This window comes from Zingiber officinale, chromosome 5B (genome assembly GCF_018446385.1).
Source record: "Zingiber officinale cultivar Zhangliang chromosome 5B, Zo_v1.1, whole genome shotgun sequence".
NCBI lineage: Eukaryota > Viridiplantae > Streptophyta > Magnoliopsida > Zingiberales > Zingiberaceae > Zingiber > Zingiber officinale.
The window spans coordinates 124,946,031-124,960,710 of record NC_055995.1 but is presented as its reverse complement, the minus strand read 5'-3'; the positions used below and the strand labels follow the sequence as shown (position 1 = coordinate 124,960,710).

The 14,680-nt window shown below is 40.3% G+C and overlaps 1 protein-coding gene across 1 annotated transcript; it reads right to left on the bottom strand.

Moving 5' to 3' along the window:
* Positions 1–4,176: 4,176 nt before the first annotated feature.
* LOC121985797 (beta-glucosidase BoGH3B-like) lies at positions 4,177–8,502 on the bottom strand. Its single transcript, XM_042539445.1, has 10 exons — positions 8,372–8,502; positions 7,246–7,499; positions 6,961–7,165; positions 6,435–6,525; positions 6,121–6,266; positions 5,607–5,850; positions 5,405–5,509; positions 5,134–5,316; positions 4,854–5,055; positions 4,177–4,769 (listed from the first exon to the last, which is right to left on the bottom strand). The coding sequence occupies exons 2-10, from the start codon at positions 7,463–7,465 to the stop codon at positions 4,282–4,284; spliced, it is 1,884 nt and encodes a 627-aa protein (XP_042395379.1). The 5' UTR covers positions 7,466–7,499; positions 8,372–8,502; the 3' UTR covers positions 4,177–4,281.
* Between the last annotated feature and the right edge of the window lie 6,178 nt (positions 8,503–14,680).

Below are 14,680 nucleotides of genomic sequence, written 5' to 3'. Positions count from 1 at the left end.
AATGAAATTACAGAAGTTAATACTAGTGTGTTATTAAACTAAGAGGACAAGACCTCTATTTATAACATTCTGGTCGAAATGAAGTGGCACATCGGAGGTGCCTCAGTTCCGTCAAAGGCATCTCTAATGGATTGAGGTGCCTCATTCCCATCGAAGGTGCCTAAGTTCTATCGGAGACACCTCAGTTGTACTGAGATTAATCCACACACAATGGCTTTTTGTTGATCTAGCAGCATTCGTGGTGGGCGCCACCGTTCAACTGACGTGGACTCCACTGCTTATCTTTGCGGCAATGGCTCTAAGTCATTGGAGGCACCTCAAGTAATCGAAGGTGCCTCAAGTCTTGCAGTGTTCATCCACGGCAATATCTTTACTGGGCATCTAAGGTGCCTCAAGATATCTAAGGTGCCTCGAGTCTTCAGAACATCTGGGTGCCTCCAGTCAATCGGAGGCACCACGGATGGTCAACTTTAGAGTTAATCATTCACTCATTCATACACTTGGGTGATGAATCTGCTATTCAGAGTTGAGTTCATTTGAACTCCACCTTGACCTTCTCCTCGAGAAGACTTCCTCCCAGCTTTTTATCCCTCGGATGCACCCCATGTATCCTTTGCGTTCAACTAGTGTACTTTTTCGTAGCTCCTTGTCCCTTGGATACACTAAGTCCGTCAGTTCTCTTCCCGTGCTATCCTTCTCATTCGCTGCATCTTTTGTTCGACTTCTTTTGTTCCTAAATCTCTGCACACTCAAACACAAGACATTAAACACACATGATCTAACTTAACTAGGGGTACTTACAATATTTACTAAGCTACCCGTGTCTATAAAACCCTAGACAAGTTGTAGTTAGCAATGGTGGCCTTGACGACTAAAGCATCTTCGTGAGAGACTTCTACTCCCTTTAGATCCTGAGGCCCAAAGCCAATCTGGAGGCCCTCTATCTGCATTCAGTTGGAGTTAACCCTATAACTTTCAAGTCACCAACCATGAGCCTTCCTTGCTCGGTGTGAATCCCCATTGTGGGTCATATTGAGATCCTATGTACATCTCCCGAGCGACATTACTTTGGTTTTCTTCTTAGCGAGAGGGCTTTGGATCTCTTCTAGGTGGAGAGCTACTCGGTGCTCTTGCTAAGAGGAACATTGTTTTGCCCAGCGATTGGAGAGGGTGAATGTCGCGACAAACCAGGTGCCAGATGTCCCTCAACTTGTAAGTGACTTGGGATGACGGCTGATTCTGTGAGCGTTGATCAGCGGCTCGACAAAACTCCTGAGCATATTGTTTACATGCTTGAGTGGAATGAATCTTGGACTTATGGTAAGAGCAAAAAGTGGGTATCCACCGACGAGGTTTGACAAATGACGTCCGAATGACCTCCACCGTTTGCACCACTCTTTCTCCACGCACCAAGTGATGATGGTTCTGATGTTCTATATTGCGCAAGAGAAGTGGGGAGGGACCTTGTGTTCTGACTGAAATGAAGGGGGAAAAACATTAACCTGGCATACTAAGCTTATTTTACATTGGCATATTTGACTGCTCGGCCAACAAACTGTCAAAATTCGTAGGAGGCTTCTTCATCAAAGAAAGGAAGAAGTCTCCATCTATGAATGTCTAAGAGAAGGCACTCACCAACATTTTAGAAGTTGTTGAGGGAACATCCAATGCAACTTGGTTGAACCTTTTGTTGGGAGATCGGTGACCAGCTAGAAGGGGGGTTGAATAGGCGTACCTCTAATTGATCGTTTCCTACGTATTTGTTAGTGCGCAAACGGAAATACAATAATACAAACACAAATATGAATACGAAAGATAATCTAAAGACAAGAAGAGAAATGCAAACCAATACACGTCGATGTAACGTGGTTCGGAGATTAGGGCTTCTATTCCACGGCTGTCCTTGAGGTGGATGATCTCGATCCTTCGGTGGATTAGCCCCAGGCAAACTCCGGCTATCTTAAGTCGCTCCTTATGGGTGGAGAAAACTCACTACAGAACTCACCAAGACCTCTTAGATTACACAAGCACATGAAAATTATTGTGACAACTAATTAGGCTTTAACCAAATCTAATTTCGTCACATTGGCTGGCCATCTCAAGCTCCTTCTTATAGAGCTTGGAAGAAAACAACCCTGCTGTTTTACCATTATTAGTCGACTGGTTTTTGCACCAGTCGACTGATGTCAGTCCAACCACTCTCTCAACGGTTCTCTATCAGTCAATTGCTATAGTGCACCAGTCAACTGCTACAGTGCCCCCTAGATTTTTCCCTAAGTATAATCTCTCATGCACTCGTACCCACACGACTCACTTGACTCTTTTTGTAACATTGACCTCTTGCCTTCAAGCCTACTTCCTTTGTCTCTCGTCCCTCGGATGCATCCAAGACAATAGCTCATCCCTAATGTTATCCTTTGCATATACCTCGAAGTCGCTTCCCTCGACCCCTGCCCTAACTGCCTTGTCCACGGTCACTCTAATGCTCCATCTTTCACCAGACCCGAAGCCATCAAGCTGAGTCATATGTGTATCTTGTAAACCTGCACACTCACATACACATATCAAATAATGAGGATAATCCTAACTTAAACCCTTTGCCCAAACACCAAAATATATGGTCACACGAATCATTGGGATTGCTTCAACACCTTTGAATGTATTCCTTCAATGTTTCCTTTGACCTTTGCAAAAAAAGCAATCTTGAAGTCTTCAAAACATAAGATGGACGATGAAGGGAGTCAGTTGAATCACCTTTGTGCTGAAGAGTGTTGTTAAAAACACTCGGTACTTAACACCATTAGTGTATTGATGCAATAGAATTCCATTTTCAAATTTGTAAAGGTGATCTTCCGGATTGATCATTCTCGTGTATTCTCTAATCTATGGTGGTTGGAAATGGTGAGGTAGCATGTCATCGAGAATCCCCTAAGAGAATGGAGTACTAGGGAAATCCCTTGACCTATCAATTGCAAGGGCTTTACCCTCTGAGTGTCTTGGGGGCGCATCTCCAACGAAGGATTCTTGAGACTGGTCGGATCTCACTAATACTTTCGCGGGTGTCAGGAACTTTCGACGATGAGGGATTTGCTATTCGTTGCTTTTGCATGACTTCTTTTACTTTGGCGGCTACCAATAAATCAAAGTCTTCTTGTGATAGAGTGATGATAGCGGGTCTTTCGATGCTATCCACCTTCACATTTCAGATCAAGCGTAACTTTTCACAAACGGTGCCAAATTTAATCATGTCTGGAATTGGTGACGCTAGGCCACCGGTGAGCTAACTACTAAGTTGACTAGAAAAAGACTTTGAAACAACAACACCTATAGGATCATGAAAGAGAGAGGGAAAAAGGAGTGTTATTAAGTAGGGTAAGGGTGCTCCGACATCACTACTTCAACGCTCAAGTCAGTGTAGTAGATGTGGAAGATGAACAATAGAGTAAATGCAATGTGTGTACCTAGAAAAGCCTCTTTGCGCCCGCGAGAGCGGACTCTTTTTATAATATCTTGGGATAGCAATCTTCCTTCATTAATTAGGCATTATGTCATAGTAAAATAAATGGCAAATCATAGTGTATTTACTGTATTAGCCAATTCTATCGCCCATATCTTGTACCCATGTAGTGATATCGTTCCATGTACCTTTGACATTCCACTCATAACATTTATTATAATGTTAGCCAATGAAATATGGAGCCCATTGGGCTTCTAAAGCCTGACCCGTTGAAAGAAGTTGAGTAACGAGAGCTCCAATGAGACAGTACAAGATGTAAGAGAGCATAGTCCTTGGTTTTGAATGAGCTAGTCTAATTATATGCATGTTCATCTATAAAGGATTGAGGAGAGTCGAGCCTTTGGAATTGGGATAATCCGATCAGAAAGTGATTTTAGAGCTAGCCAGTCGGAGCCAAAAGTTAAAAGAAGTCAAGCCCCTAGGGTCGAGGGAGTCTCACCGGAGAATAACTCTGAGATGACTGAGTGTGGCACTAAAGCGAAGGGAACATAGCCCTCAGATTAAGGGAGTTCAATTGGAAAATAACTCTGAGCTAGCAGAACCGAGCATCGAAGGGAAGAAAGCATAACCCTTTAGGTCAGGAGAGTCCAACCAACCAATTGTCTTAAATGACCCGACTGGATAACCGCTCATGTTGACTCTACGGACTTCGACCTCCGTGCCACCGAACCGGCATTACCCGTCTCAATATACATTAAGGTAATGAAGCAATAAGCATCAAATTAATAATGCTGATAATTAATCTTTTCTACTAATCTAGAACTCTACATCCCCGGTCTTGGTTTCGTAGTCAGGCCAAAGCCGAATGGGAACAATGGATCGTAGTTCTTGTCGCCTACGTTCATGGGGAGTTGGTCCACGGTCCTGAACCAAGTGCGGGGTAGTTTCCCGGTGAAGCCGAAGTCGCCAAAGAGGACGTCGGCGACGCCTTGGCCCTCGGAGCCCGGCAGCCATGCAGCCACAAGTGCATCCATCGCTGGAACGTAAGGCTGGATGACGACCGGCCTGCCGGAGACGATGACTACGACGCATTTCACCACGCCGCAGACGGTCTGGATTGTGCTCGGTCCGGGCTCGGTAATGGTGAGGTTGAGGCTGTCGCCGGCAGTCTCGGCGTAAGGCGGCTCCCCGACGACCACAATGGCGTAGGAGAAGCCGTTGCTCTGCACGAATCCAACGTCGGGGTTCTGGGAGAAGATGATGCTGGTTGCTGGGTCCACAGTGGATCTAATGGCTTCCAGGATTGTGGTGCCTGCAAAGAATGTAAAGACTCAAGTTCACTATCTTTAGCAGTGGAGATGGAATGAGGAGAATTAGTCTATTAATTTGGACTTACCGCCAGTGATTCTTCCAGTGGCTCCTTGCCACTCGATAGTCCAACCACCACACTGGTAGCCCAAATTATCAGCATGACTTCCAGCAACGAGAATTTTGCCAGCTTTCTTAGGGAGAGGGAGCAATGGTTCATTAGCAGATTTGCCATTTTTTAAGAGCACGAGTGATTTCCTAACAGCCTCTCTTGCCAGCTCCCTGTGCTCCTGTATCAGTCAAAGTTGTTAGGGAAAAGAAAAACATTAGTGTTAACTCTAAATTAAGAAGCGTATAATATATCCTACCTTTTTGCCAACTTGATCGACTAAGCTTAAATCAGGGAGAGGGTTTTCAAAGAGACCCATAAGAAATTTGACCCTCAAGATCCTCCTTACAGCATCGTTAATTCGGCTCATGGGGATCACCTTGTTGTTCACTAGAGTTGTCAGGGTGCTTGTGAACCCAGCATAATCAAAAGGAACCATCACCTGTGAAAAATTTGAATCACAAGTATTCAAATGAAATTTCTTCATTCTTTGCAAACTACAAGTTACAACCAGACATAAGAAAACTTACCATATCAATACCGGCATTGACCGACATTTGAACAGAATAGGTGTAATTTGCATCTGGAGGACTGGTAATCCGATCAATGCCTTGCCAATCTGAGATTACAAATCCCTGACCATAATTTTAGGTAGTAAGTAAAGAAAGTAATTCTTCATTGTTGACATAGTAATAAGCAGCAAATTGACAATTGTTGCTGTTTGTATTCTACCTGAAAACCTAGTTTTCTTTTGAGGAAGTTTGTAACAAGGTGCCGGTTGGCGTGCATTTTGACTCCATTCCAACTTGAATAAGAAACCATGACCGTGGACACACCCTTCGTGATGGCATCATAGTAAGCAGGCATATGGATGTTGAGGAGTCCCGCAAGATCAATGATAGTATCGTTCTCATTAATGCCATTTTGTGTCCCACCATCGCCAGCGAAGTGCTTGGCACAAGCTGCTACATTGCTCCTGATACATGTTTCATTATGAGAACACTTGGAGAATCACTGAGTAATTGGAATGTCAATAAGCACAATACATTAGTGAGTGAGTGATTTTTGTGACTTGAAGTTTACATGCTTATCACATTTAAAGATTTTTGCATAAGCAACCGATTCTGCAATCTCTTTATTTATGCTATATGATACCCTTGAAGTTCCACACTGTTCATACTTTGCAAGCAAGTTAATGATGGATATAAAATATGATAAGGCTGTTGGTTAAACTTCGAGTGCTTACTTTCCAGAAACATAAGGATAGTATTTGGTGTAGTTTGCTGGGAGATCTCCCTGTAAACCAGGGATAATTTCGGTCATTGCTTGAACAACCTTGTGGTCCTCACTATAGCTCTCATAGCACCTGCCCCATCTTGGATCTCTACATACCTAAATTAAGAATCCCCATAAAACAATCAGAACAGCAAATTACTACACATCTAGTTCAACAATGATAAATGCAGAAAATTAAAAATCTGAGGTTAAAATTTTAACAGAAACTCTGAAGATGACCTCCAGGAATGCAAAGAAAATATATGCATATATTGGCTTGCTTACCGCAATGCAAGGTGCAAAAATGTAAGGAATGCCTGTTGCTCTGACTTCAAGAGCAGTTGCTGCACCAATTCTTTTGACAAGATCAGGATCCCTGTCGACAATAGTTTAAGTTGATGTCAAACTCACAGAATCAAAGATTCGGATTACTTGTTTGCTTTGCATTGAATCATAATCAGTTTAAGTTGGCCTTAAAGACTTGAAGCTTTCAAATGAAACATAGATTGGACAAATAGAAAAATTACATTAATAAAATCTGTAGTATCTTTGCATACTTTAATTTTAATGCAAGTAAATCTCAAAGTTCCTGTTTATTACAAGTTTGTGTTTCGACTAGACGATACTAAATAACAAAATCACATGTCCAAATCTTCCTGCTAGACAACAAAAAATAACTTATAAGCAAATCACAAGCATGAATGAAACACATATAAACTTTCTTTTGTTTTTTGAAAAAAGCAAACTAATTTGCAACAGTTTGAGTCTTGAATGAAACTATACCAAAAAAACATTTCTAGTGCATACTTGCCTTGTAGCTCCGAGACCAACATTGTGAGGGAATATAGTTGCATTGTATACATTGTTGTGGCCATGAACAGCATCAATTCCATAAATCATCGGAATTCCCAAGCGTGTCGACAGACAAGCGTTCTGATATTGATTTATCATGTTCACCCAATCCCTAGCAGAGGCTTGAGGAGCAGGAACACTACCCCCACCACTAAGAATGCTACCTATAAGACAAGCAATTCATTCAAAGACTTTTTTATATGATTACATATAATAGGCCAAAAAAAAATCTGCTAATACTTACCGACAAAGTACTCCTTCAAGGCTTGATCTGTTGCATTTTTTCGTTCTACTTGTGTCATTTGACCAATCTTTTCTGCAAGAGTCATACGGTTGAGTAGATCATTAACTCGAACCTCCGCAGGCTGATTAGGGTCTTTGTACTGCGTATATTCTGCTCGATTAGTTGATAACCAGAACAGAAGGAACAAGATTGGAAACATTGGTGTTTTCCAACATGCCATCCCCAGACCAATCAATGAACCTTTTTCTCAGCTCCTGTCAATAAATAAACCTGACCTTATAATTGACAATTGGCGTATTTATAGTAAAGGGCATAGCTAAAACATTAATGATATGTATTCAACTTTCTGAATGAGAGGGACAAACTGAGATTATAGTCATGGATATCAGTTGTATCGAAAGCCATGGCTTTCGATTATTAAAATCAGATAGATTGCAAAGACTAACTAGAACTACAATAAAGTACTTGCATGCATATTGCTTTAGGATGCCAAGAAGCAGAGAATAGACAAAGGGTTATAGATCAATATAAAGATCAAAGAACAGATATGCACGATACCAGTAATGTCAGGATAGGCAGATAACCAACCCAGGAAAAACAAAAAATAGGCAACAAGAATCGTAAAGTCTCCGGAGCGATTACACTTTTGTACAGCTTTCTGGATTGGTTGAGAAAGCATACATTCCAAATTCTTTTCTTGAAAAAGAGAAATCATTATTTTGGCAGCGCGCAAATGAATCCCATTGCTTGCCAGTCAATCTGTCAGCAATATACGACTATAGTTGCTTTCAAGTTGAAGGGAAACAAAATTCATTTTGTTTAACACCAAATTAGATGAGCTATCAAGAAACGCACAATCGTTCGAGATTGTTCAATCTTCTAGGAAAACATGAAAAATATTAATCCTTTACCGCAAGGAACCAACTTCAACAAGCATAGAGCACCTAAAATCCCTAAAAAGTCAAAATTTCACCAAAGGAAGCAGAAGAAAGGTGTAGAACGCAAATAATCTCACACGAAATAGAAAACCGCTGTTTTCTCATCCGAACTGCCTACTCACAAAAGACGACAAGAAATGAGAAAAATGTCACTTTTGTTAAGTGACAACGAGGAAAAAAGAACTCACAGGGCGTTGGAGGAAAGCGAAGCTTTTTAGCTGGTAGCGTCTTCTCTCCTCGGGCAGTGAGGGAGTGCATATAAATAGGAGTGAGGAAAGCGGGATCATAACGTTAAAATGGGATATTTGTTTAATTAGGATGCAGGGGGGTTTGGAGGAGGGAAGACAGAGGAGCAAATGGGTGGGCCGCGAGGGTTTTGAATCGGCGCTGAGAGAGGCATTGTTCGGAACTTGACGTTGGTTGTGCATCCAGCGGCTATCGTGCTGGCTGGGATCAGGAATATAGCCGTTAAGGGGTAAATGTGACTGGTATCGCACCTTCTGCACGTTGTCCACGCTGAGCTCCGTTGCGCCGTCTCTGTTGCCATGTGCACGGTCGGCACAGATCAGTGCTGTCTCATTTACGGCGCGCGTCTATTGGCCGAGAACAACTAAAAAAGAAGGTGGGCGAGGGATGAAGTTTGTGGCGGTGGACGGGTGGAGGGAGGACAGATCCTCTGGTCCGTAATTTGTAGATCAGGGGATGATCCATTATTATAGACCTTTGATTTGGATGGACCCTACCAACTTAAAAATGGGCTCCATCCAAATCAATGGTCCTCATACAATGGACCATCCTCTGGTCCACAAATTGCGGACCAGAGAATCTCTACTGGGGTGGAGGAGATAGTAGAGGAAGGGGCGACAATGAAACATAAGAGAACGAACGAGAGGCGATTGGGCAGCGAGGATGAGGAGCTTCCGGGATCATCGAGTTTTAACTTTAATTTCGCCGGAAATAAATTTGTCGACTGCTCACATCTAGGGTAAGTAAAAATTCAAATAAACTGAATAAATGTATCAAATCAATTAAATTTAAAAATTCAATTTAATTTATTTAAAAATTTAGTTTTTTTTAATTAATTCAGTTTTGATTTAATTTTAAAATTTCTTATTCGATTAAGTTAAAACTTAGACTGAATTTTTACCATTTTTTTATTGAAAATATACTTTCTCCCTAAAATTTATAATTTGCACTTTTTTATTTTTCATTTTTAATCCTATGGGCAATAATACGCATAATCGATTGGTTGGAGCTGAATTTGACAAAAAAAAGGAACTCTCTCATCCCATAATTAATTTGATGATGATTATAAATCAAGAATATAATCATTTTTTATTATAATAATAAGCATAATCTAATCTGAATTAATAATAAATATTTTTTAATATTTTTTATTTATCTCGGTCATCTCAAAATTAAACTGCCTCCATAATATCACCTAAAAATTTTAAAAAAAAATCTTAAGTTTTTGCATCTACCAGATGTTTTAATAAATCATAAAGCCATAAAATCTCCAACATATCAATTGTTGTAAAGTTGATAAGGAAAATATGATTTTTATTAATATTTAAATCACCTACTATATTTTTACATTTATCAAATTACATCTCTTTTTAAAAATATTCATTTCGTACACGCGCTATCTAAGCCAAACACATGGGTTTTAAAAGCATTATTTACCTCTCTCTAATGCTCAGTTTCTTTAGGGACGGATTAAAAATTTTGAAAAAATTTCTCCATAAAAAAACTTTTGGCTGTTTATTTTATTTTTTTGTTGGATTAGTTATCCTTCTTATGATTTATTTGATATGAAATAATAGATAGATAGATTTATAAATCAGTCTAATTTTTAAATATTTTTTTATCTATTTAGTCGGAAGTAAAGTCCTCCTCTACTTCCGTCCTCTTTACCCTCTGTTTGGATAGAGTGAGGGAAGGTTCATTAACGGAAGGGGAAGGGAGGGGAAGGAAGGGGAAGTGAGGGGAAGTAAAGTATTTAACTTCTCCTTATTTGGGAGGGATGGAAGGTTCATTAACGTAACATGTGTTACTTTGTTTGGGAGGAAAGGAAGGGGAATGAAGGTTAAATAGATAAAGTTACAAAAATACCCTTATTTTTTAAATTAGAAAATTTTCATAATATTAATATTTATTTTATAAATATAAATTAGAAATTTTTAATAATAAAATTAATTTTTTATATTATCATTTAAATTAACTATTTTTTAATAAAAAATAATTTTTTTATATTATCATTTAAATTAACTATTTTTTTAATAAAAAAATAATTTTTTTATACTATTCAAAATAAAACAATGAATTACCGATAATCAAGTAATTAAATGAGAAATAATGAAAATAATAATTTTATAAATCTTAAATAAAAAAATTTGACAGATAACGCTGATAACGAGAATTCCTATTCTTTAAAAACTTATTAAATTTTGATGAAAAAATTAAAAAATAGTAGATATCATTTTAAATTTTGACGACAAAAATAGTTTTTCCCTTCAATTTAATTAGAAGACGTGTCGGATCTCCTCCTCTAATAATTTGATAGAAGCGAGCTATGAAGAAGACGAGGAAATTGAACTTCGGCGACATAGTAAAATTAGAAATTGAAATATTTCTTAAACTATTAAGAACAAGGATAGAATTGGAATAAAAAATATTTTGTTTTCCCTTCCCCTTCCTTACACCCCAATTCGGGGTGTAAGAAAATCTCTCTTTCCATGGGTAATGAAGGTTAAAGCTTACCCTTCCTTACCTTTCCTACCCTTTCCTCACTCCTTCCCAAACGAGGTTCAAAATTTCCCTTCCCCTTATTTCCCCTTCCTTCCCCTTCCCTCACCTCCTCCCAAACAGACCATTAATCTTCAATTGCGCTTGCTACTAATGTTAAATGTATCACCTCCTCCTCACCATCAACACTGATAAAAATAGATATAAGAAATTGATTTGGTGGTAAGGTGGGACACTTCTTACAGGAGGTCAAAGTGGTCAATGTCTTAGGCAAGCGTCCGAGCGGACAAACTATCTTCCCGATCGGCAAGAAGAATAGTCGGTCTGATATTTCGACAGCTCGGTTAGACACCGAGCTTCTGACGCTCACAAACCTCAATAGGGAGGGACGAAGGCCGACCGGTCTCCCCGCTCAGCTAAGCAGTGGGCGTCGCCTCAACCCGACAGACAGGGCTCCCCCACTCGGTAGGGCGGAGCCAAATAGCAGGACATTGGTCGAGCGAATGCTCGACTCGGCCATTGTATCACCCAGACCTTAAACTGGTCGAGCGGCTCTCCCACTCGGCCCAGTAACAGACAAAATGAGAAGTTGACGATATCTTCCTAGAGATCAGTGTCACCGACGGGCAGCATGGTCGGACAGAGAATCGTACGGTGGAAGCTTCCACTGTCACATCAGGGATATACTCGGGCTGTTCGGGTATGGCGTCAAGCATGCTTTTCTGACACGTCTTTTCCATGTATACTTTGAGAAGTGTGCATGCCTCGGGGAAGCGTGCACGCGCCTCCTGGTAGCCCTATATAAGGACCCCCAAGCTTCATCGGAGGTATGTGGTTCACTACTGTAGCTACAATTACGTTGTTCCTTTCTCTCTATTTCATTCTTCATTCGCTTGCCACCGGTGACTGATTTGAACGTCGGAGGACCATTGCCGGGGAACCCCTCCCTAGTAAAAGAGATAAAACAGAATTATCAAAATTGACCAGATCAAATTATCAAATCAAATCATATTAGTATTTGGATTATTCTAATAATTCTGTTATAATTATTCTCAGAATTATTCTTAGAATAATTCTGTTATTTATTAATTAGTTAATTGACCAAGTAATTTTTTAACATTATATATTGTATTGTCCTTAGGACAAATATCAATGAACAATAGATTTTATTGCTCTCATATTATTTCTTGCTCTCTCTTTCTATTCTTCTTCTTACATGGTATCAGAGTCATCTCTTTTTTATCTTCCCTCAATTTCTTGAGGCGAAGATCGTATAAACGACGAATTTTAAATTTTTCCCTCAAGCATCTTCTTTTCTCCTACGTGTTTTAATTTTCTTATTCTTCTCTATTTTTCAGAACAAACGAAAAATACTTATTTTCTTCCACTGCCAACCCCTTTGTTTCTCTTTCCTCTTCCTTAATCTTTTTTTTTCGTCTCTGTGGTTTTTTTTCTTCACTACCACCGGACAAGTTATTTTTTCCTTTAGATGTGAAATACTCGACGACATCAAAGAGGCCAAAAGCAAAGTTCATACCGATGTTAGATTTGTCACATCGTTGGTCATACTGGAAATATATGTCCTAAAAGACTTTATTGGTCTAGGGTAAAATGTCAAATTTGTCTTGGAATTGGACATTTTGATATTCAATGTCCTAGTCCATTTGATTCAAATTTCATTGGTGGTCCTACAACCTCAAGACAACCATCTATTTCACAAGTATATCCTAAAGTTCTTTCGTCTGTGCCTACTTATGGTAAAATCCCAGAGTTTTCATCTACTGATTGGTATATTGACACTGGAGCAACTCATCATGTCACATCAGATTATAATATCCTTACAGATGTAATACCATATTATGGCTCAGATACGGTGCAAGTAGGCGATGGTTCAGGTTTGCAAATTGCTAATCTTGGAAACACATATGTTCATTTATCTAATCGAACTTTTCACATGCGCAATGTTTTTCATGTTCCATCTATCACTAAAAATTTACTTTCTACACGTCAATTTTGTCTTGATAACAATGTCATTTTTGAGTTTCATCATAATCATTATCTTATAAAGGATAGAGGAACAAATGCTATTGTGTTTTATGGGAGAATAAAAAATGGCCTCTATTGTCTTCAGAGTTCTTCAATCAAAGCTTTTGTTGGTGAATGCACAAATAAATCAGCTTAGCATGCTCGACTTGGTCATCCTTCCCTTTGTATTGTTCAGTCAATCATCAATAGGTATGGTTTACCTACTTCTATTACCTCCTCTCCATCTCATTCATGTAGGGCATGCGTGGAATCTAAAAGTCATAAGCTACCTTTCTTTTCATCTGATCATGTTTCTAATTTTCCACTTGAAATAATCCATTCTGATGTTTGGGACCCTGCACCTATTTTTGTTGGGACCGAAAAGTAGCTAGAGGGGGGGGGGGGTGAATAGCTTCGCGTGTGCTTGTCGTGCTTCGTTACTTGTTTCTTCAAAGTGATGCGCAGCGGAATACAAAGAAACAAACTACAACAATGCTAACAATAGGATTTTACTTGGTATCCACCTCACAAGAGGTGACTAATCCAAGGATCCACGCACACACACACACCTCCACTAATAAACACTCCTTTTCGGTAACTACCGAAGGCGGAGAAGCCCTACAAGACTCTCAATACAAGTAGAAGAAAGGGTAGTAAAGAATAAGCGAAAGCTTACAAGAGATGCAGCAAAAACCCTAGCTTCTTCTTCTTCTCGTTGCAACTCGCCTCTTGACTTGGATGAACCTCCAAAAACCTTCAAGAACTGGCGGTGAGGAGCTTAGAGAGTGCTGGGGAGGAGCTGTGATGATTCTAGAATGAATCGGTGAAGTTGTGCTGAAGGAACCGCACGCCAACAGCTATAAACGACGCCAACGGTCGAATCCCAATCGATTGGATTGCTCCCAATCGATTGGGGAGGCTTTGGATCGATCCACGGATCGATCCAGAGTGCCTCTGTGCTCTGGAAAAACTTCTGGATCGATCCACGGATCGATCCAGTGCTTATCGCGCGAAGTAGCAGCGTCCCAATCGATCCACTGATCGATTGGGACCTCTGGATCGATCCACCGATCGATCCAGAGGGGTTCTGTTCGCGGGGACTCACCGGATCGATCGGCCGATCGATCCAGATCTGCTGGATCGATCCACGGATCAATCCAAACCTGCTAGATCTGTTAGGACCAAAAGTAGCTAGAGGAGGGGTGAATAGCTCGTCGCGTTCGCTCGGTGCGCTTCGTTGCTTGGCGTTGCTTGTTTCTTCTTGGATGTGCAGCGGAAAATATAGAAACAAACACAAAACGCTAACACTAGGATTTTACTTGGTATCCACCTCACAAGAGGTGACTAATCCAAGGATCCACACCAACGCACACACCCTCCACTATGAATAACACTCCTTTATGGTAACTACCAAAGGCGGAGAAGCCCTACAACACTCTCAATACAAGAAGAAGAAAGGGAAATACAAGTTAAGCAAAAGCTTACAAGATGTGCAGTAAAAACCCTAACCCTAACTTCTTCCTCTTGCAATAGATCCGCCTCTTGACTTGGAAAGCCTCCAAGAACCTTCAAGAACTGGCGATCACGTGCTTGTAGAGAGCTGTGGAGGAGCTGGAATGAATCTGAGAAGAGCTCGTGAAGGGATGCCGAAGACCACGCTCGCCTGCGGCTTTAAACCCGACGCAACGGTCGGATCCCGATCGATTCAAATGTTCCGAATCGATCGG

Coding starts and splice junctions, on each gene's coding strand:
- LOC121985797 (XM_042539445.1), bottom strand. CDS start 7,465: ATGGCATGTTGGAAAACACCAATGTTTCCAATCTTGTTCCTTCTGTTC. Junction 5,851..6,120: donor TATCCTTATGTTTCTGGAAA/GTAAGCACTCGA, acceptor AACATGTATCAG/GAGCAATGTAGCAGCTTGTG. Junction 5,056..5,133: donor TCGATCAAGTTGGCAAAAAG/GTAGGATATATT, acceptor TGACTGATACAG/GAGCACAGGGAGCTGGCAAG.